Here is an 11,949-nt window from a genome sequence, read left to right as displayed (position 1 = left end):
CTCTGTGTAACCAGATGACCCCACCGAGACCCCTGGCTGACGTGCGTGGGGGAATTTGTAGGGAACCTGGAGTGGGGGCCCACACCCACGTCTCAATGTCTAGAAGCCAAATCCCATTTAAGGAGCAGAGTGGAAATGGGATTAGTGTTGAGATGGGTGAACTGGTGGTTTCAGCAGTTCTAGGCATTAGGCAAAGGCCTCTGCTCTCCTTCCAGAGGGGCTCACAGATGCGGGAGCTCTAGTGGGGAAGGCGTGGTGGGAGGGACGAGAGCTAAAGAAAAGCTACTTTCTATCCTAACCCTCTTTGGGTTCTGGAAATAGACTGATTATCCCTTCACTCCCAGTATCACCAGGACAGGGGATTTTCCAGTGTTCGACAGACTTGATTAAACTCAGCAGGCCGCTAATGCAACCTTGGGGGTGGGGATAGAAACAAAAAGGTCAAGGAGAAATGTCAACCTCAAGATGAACCCTGGTATTCTACAAGCCAAACGTGGGAAACAAAGGCAGGAGGAAATGCAGATAAAATTAACTGTCCTTATAACCTGAAGCTCACTGACAAATACTTGAGGCAGACAGAGTATAATGTTCCTCCGGGAAGCTCCTGTCTTAATGTTAATGCCTTGCTGGAGAGAAAAACTACCTTAGTTTGACAATAGCCAGGCCTCCAGTATCCTGTAAGTCTTCTTCAGCATATGAAAATCCTTTCGGAAGTTCCCTTTGTCTTGACTTCCCCCAACCCCAAAGTATATGATCAGTTGTTCCGCACAACCCCGGGGCAGCAGCTCTTTCTGCCCACTGGTCCTGTCCCCATGCTTTAATGAAACCACCTTTTTGCAACAAAGACATCTCAAAATTCTTTCTTGGCCATCGGCTCTGGACCCCAACAACATTACTCCAAAAACACATCAGAACTAGACAGGTTCCTCTCCCCTACCCCACGCCCTATTGATTATGGAGACGAGTCTTGTCAATTCCTCAACCCCCTACACCCCACCTCCCCAGTGTCTCTGGAATCTGTCCACATCTTTTCATCCCCAGAACCTCCCCCTGCATTCATAGCACCCCCTCTGCTTTCCTGGGCCATAATGTCTCCTGCTGTCTGACTGTATCCATCTCCAGCTTCCAGGCTTTTCTCAACAGTGGAAGAGGGCCCTTCCGAGCCCTGATCTGTTCTCTCTGCTTAGCATCTCCCATGGCTCTCAGAAAGGTTGCGGGCACCTGCTTTCCATTTTGTCCCGCACCACATTTCCCCTGCTCCCCCACACTGTTTTTTTTGCCTAGAACAATCCTCTTCTCTCTTCACTTGTTGATTCCTCTCACGCTTCAGATGCTGGAAGAGAGGAGTCCCATCCTCACGGGAGCCTTCTCCAACCTCCCTCCCAGGCTGGGTTGGTGGCATTTGACACTTGTGTGGGAGATTACTGTATGGTCTCTCTTCCCTTACTTGACTCTAGGCTCCAAGAGGGAAGGGACCCATCTTGTTGTGTCCCTCACCGTCGCATTCAACAGCTGCTTCCAAGAACACTCAGGGAATAAACAGATGGGGCACTGTGGCCATTAACACATTACATATTGAACTTGACATGGTGTCTGGGAATGAAGCAAGTCTAAGCAGAAAGCTTGTTCTAACGTTTGAGATGTTAGCATCTGTGGAAACTTCTAGTGGCTTCCTCCTTGCCTGGACAATGCCTGAAAGGCCCCCCAAGATCTGATCCCTTGTTACCTCTGACTCCCTTTTCTCTTTCCTTTCCATTTCTCTCCCTCCTTTTTCCTTCTTTCCTTCCTTCCTTTTCTTTTTCTTTCCTTCCTTCCTTCCTCCCTTGTTCCCTCCCTCCCTCCCCTCCCCTCCTCTCCCCTCCCTTCCTTTCTTTCCAGTAGGCTCCACGCCCAGCATGGAGCACAATGCGGGGCTTGAACCCACAACCCTGAGACCAACACCTAAGCTTAACCGACTAAGCCACCCGGGCACCCCTGACCTTAGTTCTCACTACCTCACCCACTTGGCTCCAGCCCACCTGTCTCTTTGCTTTCCTTCAAACCTGCCTCAAGGCCTTTGCACTTAACTGTTTCCCCTTCTGGAACATTCTTCCCACAGAGAGCCACTTGGTTTGCTTCCTGAATTCCTTTGGGTCTTTACTTCAATGTGACCCCATTCATCCTGCAGCCTATCGTGCGCCACTTCACCCAAAACTTGCGGCCTCTTCCGCATTATTTTTCTTCACAGCACTTGTCACTGTCTCGCATACAGGAGAACCTGTGTATCTTGTTTCCTGCCTCTCCCCCCCGCCCCCCGCCCTTCGCCACTCACACGTAAGCTCCAGGAGTGTAGAGATTCCTGGCTCTTTGCACCTATCCCATCTCCAGCATCTAGAAGAGGGATCTTACTATATGCTTAAAGCACATGGACAAGTCACTGGATTGCAACAGTGTGATAGCTGATGATAGCTAAAATTGAGAAACAATATTTTTAATTTCTAAGGGAGAAAACTTTTTTTTAACAGAGAATTGCCAGCTACTAAATGCAAAAGGAATGATGGAAGTAGAAAAACATGCTTTGACAACTCTGGATTAATCATGACTTTTGATTTTCTGTATTTTTTAAATGTTTGTTTATTTAAGTAATCTGCATGCCCAACATGGGGCTCAAACTCACAACCCCGAGATCAAGACTCATATTGACAACGGAGCAGCCAGGTGCACCCTGTTTTCTGTAATTCTGATGCTTTGACATCTGGACGCTGGAGAGACTGCACCTCCAAGGCTACCCCTTTCCCAAAGAGACAACAAATTGCAAACTAACCAATCTGGAGCCCAGACGCCTCAGTGGCCTTGGTTCCTCCTGGGACAGGCTGTCACACTATCCACTACTGCCCTGACCTGATCATCTCCAGACCAGGGTTCAGCCAACTGGACAGAGCCCGTCACCACAGCGCCAGATGAAGTTATTCAACCTCTCCAATCTTAAACCTGCTTATCTTGCCTCACCAGTTCTTTCCTATGGAAACCACAAGAAGTCTCCTGCCCATGTTTTCCCCTCCATCCCCCTGCCTCTTGACCAAACCTGGTGCTTCACAGGTGATCCTGTGTGGCATGGGCTGCCCCCTCCTTTCGAGAACTAAGTAACAAATTATCTTTTCAGTGGCCATTGTCTCCAGATCTGTTGGTCTTATCATAGCTGAATGATAGTAAAAGTACCATCTTAAAATACTGATGAAATGATGGACTCAAACAAAGATTACTCATTGGGGTCAAAACCATCAGGTGAAGAGTTGATGGAGAAATGGCTGTCCCCATTAGCACCACAGTGACGGTAAATGGATCCTGGGCTCATCACAAGGTGCGAGCCTGGCTGTGCAGCGGGGGACCAGGCATGGTCCACGGTCAATCTTAGCATTGACAATGGTGCCAACCAGAAGTGATGTATCACCTTGGGTGAACTGGAATCCATTAAGTGTTTCAACATCACTTCTGGTTTATGGGAAATGCAGGGACTAGAAGAACAAGCTAGAAGACACCACAAGAGTTACCAGATGAATGGAAAAGTAGCTGGTGCCTTTCATAAACCAATGTCACAGAAAAGGGAGGTACTTGATTAAAAGACACTCAAGGGACTCAACATCCAGATGTAATGTGTGATCCCAGACTGGATCTCCAATTTGAAAAACAGGATCTACAGGACATGTGGGTCCATCGGCAAAATCTGAATATGGTCTAGGTGACGTGTAAGACAGTAATATCTCGAGAAGGTAGAGACTGTGACCACACAAAGGTCATAGGATGGCATGTGTAATATGACCACATCTTGCAAACACACACACTGTGTGTATATGTACCCATATATGCCTACTTATTTATACTTACACATATATACACACATATGCATTATATGCATAATCTGCAAGGATACGTACTAAGGAGCTAAATGGTCTCTGTGTGGTGGGTATGTCAAATTTTACTTGTTTTTAAATTTTTTTTCTTGTCTGTAATTTAAAGTTTTTCTGCAAGTCATTTACTTCTCCTATAGCAGAAAGGTTAAAAGATAACATTGTTAGAATTTAAAAGAATATCTGATTTTCCCCTTAGAAACATGCCAACAAGAGGAAGACAAATGACCAGGGTGCGTCTTTTCATGTCCCCACCAGAGAGGCTGCAGCATCCGGGACCTGCTTGCAGCTCTGGCTGCTCTTGGGACACCCATTCTCACAGTTTTGTTACCACCAGGTCGCTGGGAGGGTGCAGACTGACGGATTTCAGTCATTGACCTGCCAATTCCTGGCAGGTGGGGAAAACTTGGGGGGTGGGTTGGGACCTCATGCCTTTTGGAAATGTAGTCTCTGGTAGTCATTCCCAGCCTCTGGTCTGTGCTGAATTTGTCTCTGCTTGACAGAAAAATGAGAAAAACAAAGGCACTGTTGTAAGCTTTGTCATGGAGCCAAATGTCTTCACTGTAAACGACTGTCCTCCTTTGTTCTAAGGTTATGAAGTCCTCCATTTTTGGATATTAAGATGTCCTTCTTCTTTCCTCCCTCTTTATTGAGGTATACTTTACATACAAGCAAATTTGCCCATTTTAAAGTGCAGTGTGATGAGTTTAACTACCACTATGGTTAAGACAGAACATTTCCATCCCCCCAAAAGTTCCCTGCCCCCCCAATTCGGTCAACTCTTCCACCAACCCTCCAATCTCTGGCAACCACTGATTTGCCTCCCGCCATGAGTTTTGCACTTTCTGAAATCTATTGTGAAGTTTAGAACATAGAGAAAAGTTGGAATAATACAATAAACACCCACAGAGTCCACTGTGAGATTTGACAATGAACACTTCAGTGCATGTGCTCACCTGTGTATTGCTTTTTCCTTTTGAACCGTTTGAAAGTAAATTGCAGACATCATGACACTCTACTCATAAATATTTCAGAACGCAGCCGCTAAGCATAAGGACAAAATGTCCTTTCTTTTATAAAATGAAGATGAGAGTAGATGGTGGTTTAGGAAAAAAAAAAAAATCCTTACTTGGCCAAAATAAAAAGATGTCGCCTTCCCCTACAGCTTTTTTGGAAATGGGCTGCTCTATGAATGCGAAGTCTGGGAGCCACTGGTGACGGCAAGCTTGCTTCTCTGGAGTTGGTGTCCAGTGAGAGGAAGCTCCAGGCCCTGAGCCTCACTTCAGATACCACACGCAGCACCAGCCAGCTCGCGGGGGTGGCAGGGTGGGGATGTTCAGCTTAAGAAGCTTATGGCTTCAGGGTTAGGTTATCGTCTTAGGGGTTTATTAGGGCACACGCATGAGGAAAACTGGTATACCCCACTAAACATCAACTACAAATGAAAATCTTGTGTCCTCACCACCTGGGTTTCCCTGAAGCAGAGAGCACCTGAAAAGACTGGGCAACTCTATTTACGAAGAGTGCCAGGGAATCAGGGCTTTTAAAAGCCACCTTCATTCCAACGTGAACCTCTTGGTCAACTGGCCTAAGGAACAGAGGGCTGTTACAGGTTGGGTTGGCTTATAGCATCTGAAATCATAACTGAAATCCTGTGGGTTCTCGAATTGGGCAGACACTTTTAAAAAGAATGTCATCCAGGGGCGCCTGGGTGGCTTAGTTGGTTAAGCATCTGACTCTTGATCTCAGCTCAGGTCTCGATCTCAGGGTCATGAGTTCAAGCCCAGTGTGGAGCCTACTTCAAAAAAGAAAAAAAAAAAGTAAATAAAAAAAGAAAAAAGAATGTAGTTCACATTCCACCCCTTTTTTGGCTCTCCTCTCAACATCCATAATAAGCAGTTGTTGAACGCTTCCAGGGATGGGGAAATCATTACCACCTTTCTTTGAAACAGTGTGACACATGAGAAAATTCTTGTTAGGAAGGACTCAGCTTCCCTTCTACTTCCCTCCATTGCTGCGAGTTAATCTAATCTCTTCCAAAGGTGACTCACCCATGATTAGGACACAGGTGCTCATTCCTCATGGACATCACCACCCTCTTGCCACCCTGGGGTCCCACCCCTAGGCAGATTTGAATGTCCATCTTGAGGCGTGGTGCTGAGAATGGCACTCGGTGCTCCAGGCGTCCGTTTAAAGGGGGCATGCTGAACCAGCAGCCCCAGGCTGGAGTCCGAGGTTGTGCGGCCCACTGATGTGTCCCCTGCGACCTTGGGGAAGTCTCTGGGCCTCACTGCTATCCTCGTCACGCCACAGGGCTCCTAGCGCTAGAAGGGCTTCCGGGGGGTCGTGAAGCCACTTCGATACAAGATTGTGTGGCCAGGCACAAACCGAGCAGCTTCATCCTGAAGCTGTGCGCGCTTCGGGAGAGGCCTCTCGGAGGAACTGAGTGTCTGGGCACCCCCCTACCCCCCCTCCCTGCAAATCTACACGCCCGAAGCCCCCGGTGTGGTGGGGTGCTGGGAGGTGATCGGGGTTGTACGAGGTCACAGGGCGGGGCGTTGATCTGATAGGATTAGTGTCCTTGTAAGAGACACCCACTCTCCACCGGGCAAGTACACTCGGAAGTCAGGCATGCCGCCTCCTCTGTGGAGCGAAGGCCTGGGGAAGGAACCTACCTTGTTGGAGCCTTGACCTCAGACTTCCAGCCTCCAGAAGCAGGAGAAAGAAGCATCGGTCATCGGAGCCGCCCAGTGTGTGGTGTTCTGCGCTGGCAGCCCAAGCTCAGACAAGGGCCCGCGCTCTTCCTCGGGTGGGTCAGCTGCTTGCTGGAGATCAGAAGAGTGCGGGGAAAAATGGACACTGATCCAGTTTCAACAAGGTCCTTTTGTGTTGGACCTAGACAAGGGTGGTGGTTGAACACTGTGAATATACTTTAAAATGTTTTGTGTGAATTTCAATAACTTAAAATCAGTAAAAAAGAAGTAACACTTTTTACACTGTGACCCGAAACTGACACATACACATACAGACCAGTTCCTACACAACACTTCCGCTTCCTTTGTGGTTTATTCTTAGGTTTTTGACTACTCTCCCTCCCTCCTCCTCACTCGTCCCTTTGGCTGGTTATGACCCACCTTTTGGGGACTGTCTGGTTTGCTTTTTGCTGATTCAATCCTACTAAATAAAAACTTGACTGAGTGCGGAGGGTGCCGAGCACCACGGGGTGGGGGGTGGGGGGTCCTGAGACTTGATGTACAGGTTCTTAGAACCATCTGGGCGTGTACTCTCAGGAGCAGCAGCACTGAGGGCTTCCTGAAAAGAAACCAGACTGCGTGTGGCCTGCATGCTGCCCAGCCCGGCTCACAAGCATAACCGCCTACACTGTCTCTTAAGGCTGTTTCTCCAGGAAAATGCAGCCCAGAGCCTGATTCACCTGCTCTCCTCTCCACATCTAGGGTCAGGGCAGAGCCACAGAAGCCTGGCACACGGCCATGCGCAGGGCCACTGTTCCCACGTGGGACACACGTACTGCTTCTATGGGGAAAGTGAACTGATCCAGTGTGGGGCAAAAAAAGAAGTCAGCAATAGAATAAAAAAGACCCGAGAGAACAGAATGGAGCCCTAACTGTGGACAATTGCCACAACAGCTCCAAGTGAGTCCTGTCCTGTCCCCATGCTGCCGGGTGGCATCCCACACTCAGGCAGGGCTGCTTGTGCTATCTGCTCTGGCCAATGGGATGCGATGAAGGCCACCCCGGCGGAGTGACAAGTGCTCACACATTGACGCGTGCATCCTTGCTGCGTCATTCTTGTTCTCCTAGCTGCCTGCCGGACGTGACTAGGGCCACCCTCTACCATTCATCCCCAACTAGGCCACCCCGGCCCACTCACAGGATCGGGAGAATCATGGTTATTTCAAGCCATTACATTTTTAAGGTAGTTCGTTACGCAGCAAAAGCTAACTGGATCCTGATCCAAATAAGCCCATCGAAGAAAATCCATTGTTGAAACAGTTGGGAACATTTGAATATGGACTGGATAGTTGATGACACGGAGTTCTTGTCAATTCTATGAGGCGGAATTATGGCACGGTGTCCTTGGTGTTTTGGCATGAGTGCTGATTTACGGGGGAAATGACATGCTTTAGGTTTGCTGTCAAGTACTCAAGAGCTGCTGAGTGGCGGGTAGCTGCCCCAGGGCTCCTTCCACACGAGGGTTTCCTCTGGATTCTGGAGCCACCGGATGTGGGTGTGCTCACTGAGCCTGTCAGTCAGTCAGGGTTAGACAAGGGCTGTGGAGCCCCAGGGAAAACTCTCGAAGGAGAGTGTGAGTGTTTGAGGAGCACAGCATGGCTGGAGCACACAGAGGCTGGAAAAAGTATCTGGAATGAAGGCAGGGAAGGGTGAGGAGGCAGAGATGGAAACCAGCAGGGCTGTGCTATGAAAGCCAGAGAGCTCCCTGAGGTACAAATATCAAACTTTGTGGAGGTGAAACAGGTTAAAAATAATTTTCTTGACCGATCTTACTAGATTGTACTTTTCTTACAGAATCTATACAAATGGGTATATTTCACTTTATTCAAGATTTCCGAAGTTTATTATTGGCTTGAAAACTTGGGATTTCTAGCGAGTGGGCATTATTGTAGGGCACAAGAAAAAAAACATCGTGGAGTAAAGCATCCCCGTGGCCAGCCCGAGGCCATCTGGTGGCAGCCTGTGGGCCTGGAGAGGAAGACCGACTGGAGGCAGTGGCGCCCACTAGGGGTCGGGACACTAGAACAGCTTCTCATTAGGCTTCGAGACGACACCCCTCCCCCCCCCCCCCCCCCCCCCCGCCTTACAACATGGGATACATTTCTCAGACCACAGAATCTGAGAGCCACAGGCTCCTGATTACAACGCAAGGGCTCGCAGGAACCCAGAAACGTTGTGGTTTCCGCAGTCCGGCAGTCTGGTGAGGGGAATTTCATCACGGCTGCTTTTTCCCAGTGCCCACACGGGTGAGGAGTTTCAAGTGCACATTTCAAAACGTCCAGTTCTCGAAGAGCTGGGTTGTGCTGTGCCCTGCGAAGACGCAGGTAGCTCTGCACACCTTGGTCCACTCAAGAGATCTGGAACTTGCCAACCAAGCCACCTTGAGCCCAGGCTGGCCCCTCCTGGCTGAGAGCAGCTTCCTCCACTAACCCGTGTCCATACAAAATCTCCCGCGTGCCACACGTGAAAGACGCAGAGGGGCTTTGCAGCATTTATAGGACAAAGGCTGTGTACGCAGTATGTGCTTTAAGAATAAGGCACTGAGCTTCATTTATCACACTATTTTGGGAAATGACCTAGAGAATATAAGTTCATTTAAAAAACATTTAAAAATTCTCAACTTCTGAGATATGTGAATGTCTGGGTCAAAGCCGACACCACTGACGAGGTAGCATACCAGCTCCCAGTGCCCAGGGTTCATCTGGGAAATGGAGAAACTCCTATGCCCACCTCCCACCCCCACCAGCAGAACCCGCAGCAGTGGGGAGGGTCCCAGATGATCTGACAGACATGGTGCGTCAGGACCATCAGTCAAATGAAGTCCTACTCCACTGCTGTGTGAGTCCACACGCTCAACAGCTCGGCCCTGGCAGGTGACCTGAAGAGAGCTTCACCGTGCGGATGATCTCAAACTGAAACCTTTCTTTGTTCAAAGTAGAGAGTAGCCAAGCTTCCCTCCAAGTTCAAAGAAAACAGGATAACTGGAGGTTACTGCAATGCTTACTTTACACCTCTTTTAAGAATGACTTACCTTCTTGAAAGTGATTGCAAAGGACTCCTTCGGCCTTCTGGAGACTTCTGGGTGCCTCAAGACTTCAGTACACAACAGAATCCTGCCCCCAGGTTCTGGGCTAAGCAGATGTTTGGCTGGACCCTTGGTAAAACAGTCATAAGGGAACGGGACAGAGGTCGGAGGGGAGGGGGGACTCCGGGAGATCAGGATTTGTCATAGCACAAGGCTGCTTGCTAGAGACAGGGTCTCCGTGAACGAATCACTCCCCTGTGAGGTAATTCATACCCCTTCAGCAGAGAGACCGGAGACCAGCAGGAGACAGGTATGGCTCCTCATCAATCCTACGGACAAAGGCTCCAGTGGGGAACCAGGCACTCGCACCGCCTGCAGTGTGGAGCCGAGGGTAGGAGTCTGGTTGAGTGCGCTGGGTGCTCAGCAGGACAGACGCAGAGATTCACGAGACCCTTTGCTGAGTTAAGACTTACATGTGGCGTGAAAATAGAATGCTGGTTTACAGGCAGTGGTAGTGGAGGCTTAAATGATGAACAACGAGGAGAGACTCCAGGAAAATAGTAGCTGTTATTTACCAATGAACGAATACCATGAAAACAGATGAAAGAAACAGCTTTTTTGCCGAAGGACAGAGGAGCATAAAAAATAACCACCAAGAGACAGAGTTTGAAAAGTATATAACAGATTTCTTTTTTATTTACAATCAAGTTCTGTTGGGCAACATAATTAAATAAATAAAAGATGCGCCCTGGCCTGTGAATTCCACCTCCCCTCGAGCTCTTGGAGCAGCAAGCTGGAAAGGGGGGCAGGAGGGCTGGGGAGAGAGGGAGGACGGACACAGCGGCCCTCCTCACCCAGCTCCAGCACTCATACCCACAGCTGTCCAGAGCACAAGTGTGGAAGGAAAAAAATAAAGTGCAAATTAAAAAGTGATGAAAGTATTGGTGTTTCAGTCACTCAGGAACTAAAATGATATACACAGGTAAAATGGTAAAGATAAATGTTTAAAAAAAAAAAAAAAAGCCATAGGCCAGTTTTTCCCTGGCCCCGACCAGAACTCCTGGAACCTCAAGATGACCTTGCCATGCTTCTTGGAATGGGCTCCTGGCACTAAAGCACCGAGGGGGTATTGCACAGAGGCTTGGCGAAGGGGCAGTGACCCAGAACTGCTGGCTGCAGGCTAATACATTCGAGGCCTCCAATCCCTTGTCACCAGCAACTGTAACCATGGCACACCTGGAAAGAAGGTGGTGTGTGCCCCACCCACTTTCTGGGAGTCTGCAGGTGGCCGGAGGAAGCCACTCTACTCCTGCAGCTCGACCACTTCCTTGGAAGAAGGTTACTGCACTTCCTCTCCTACCTCCAAAAAGTGTTTGGTAACCAAACTGAGATCTATTCCTTGACCAAGAACCAGGTGTGTAGCATCGTTAGGGAGAAAGGAAGCCTGAAGCTTTGAAGAACAGCTGCTTTCTAAGAACGGTTTAGGAGATCTAAGGAAATTCCAACAGTAATCAGATGAGATCAGAGTAAGAGCCTCATAATAAGGACAGAGACCAGCAGGGAGGACCACAGTCCCGTCGTCTCCTCAGAAATCAGGGCAGTCCCTGTGGGCTGAGGGCAGGGATAATCCTGTTTGGGTTTCTGTTAATCCAACGATTCAAGCGAGTTCACCGGGAAAACCATCCCAAGGTGACAGGACGTGCATTGGGCCAGAACCGACTCTGGAAGGATGGGAGAAAGCACGGAGGGAGAACCAACTCCCACGCGTGTGTGGGGTGTTCTTGGCCCTGCCGGCCAGTGAGGAAGCTGGCAGGTGCCCGTGCTCTCCCCGCTGAGGTATGGAAGATCAGAGCCAGTAGTGTTTCCCACCCAAATCAAGGCAAGAACCTGAACCCCTGCTAAGTGACTGCAGGGACAGATTTTTTCAGTGTTACTCTTTCAGGCCATTAGAGACCTCAGCTAAAATCCTCAGAAATCCCGTTCAAAGGCAGGCCATGACACCACGCGGCCCCAGCTCGTCTCTGGAGGTCAAAGCTACACCCCACACACCACCTGCCAGGACAGAGCCACGGGAGCTTGTGCGCTTCTCTGGCTTCGGCTCCTCTCTCTCTCTCTCTCTCTCTCTCTCGCTCTCTCGGAGGTGCCATCAATACTCTGACCACAGCACAGCTTTGCTTCCTTTGTCCACACTGACGACGTGGGAGCCGGAGGGGGACCACGCCACCGCATTGATGGACGAGCTTCAAAGGGAGAGGTCGAAACATCTGTGAGATCTTAATGAACT

The 11,949-nt window shown here is 49.3% G+C and overlaps 1 protein-coding gene across 3 annotated transcripts in view; it reads right to left on the bottom strand.

The window, feature by feature from the left end:
* Positions 1 to 10,330: 10,330 nt before the first annotated feature.
* ATG16L1 (autophagy related 16 like 1) overlaps positions 10,331 to 11,949 on the bottom strand; it is a 37,536-nt gene continuing 35,917 nt past the window's right edge. For all 3 annotated transcript variants that reach the window (XM_026491669.4, XM_044380746.3, XM_026491670.4), the window contains one exon: positions 10,331 to 11,905. In XM_026491669.4, coding sequence (XP_026347454.2) covers positions 11,812 to 11,905 — 94 coding nt within the window. In that variant the 3' untranslated portion in view covers positions 10,331 to 11,811. The remainder of the gene's footprint in view (positions 11,906 to 11,949) is intronic.

Source organism: Ursus arctos, unplaced genomic scaffold (genome assembly GCF_023065955.2).
Source record: "Ursus arctos isolate Adak ecotype North America unplaced genomic scaffold, UrsArc2.0 scaffold_1, whole genome shotgun sequence".
NCBI classification, from domain to species: domain Eukaryota; kingdom Metazoa; phylum Chordata; class Mammalia; order Carnivora; family Ursidae; genus Ursus; species Ursus arctos.
This window is presented reverse-complemented; position numbering and strand designations above follow the sequence as displayed.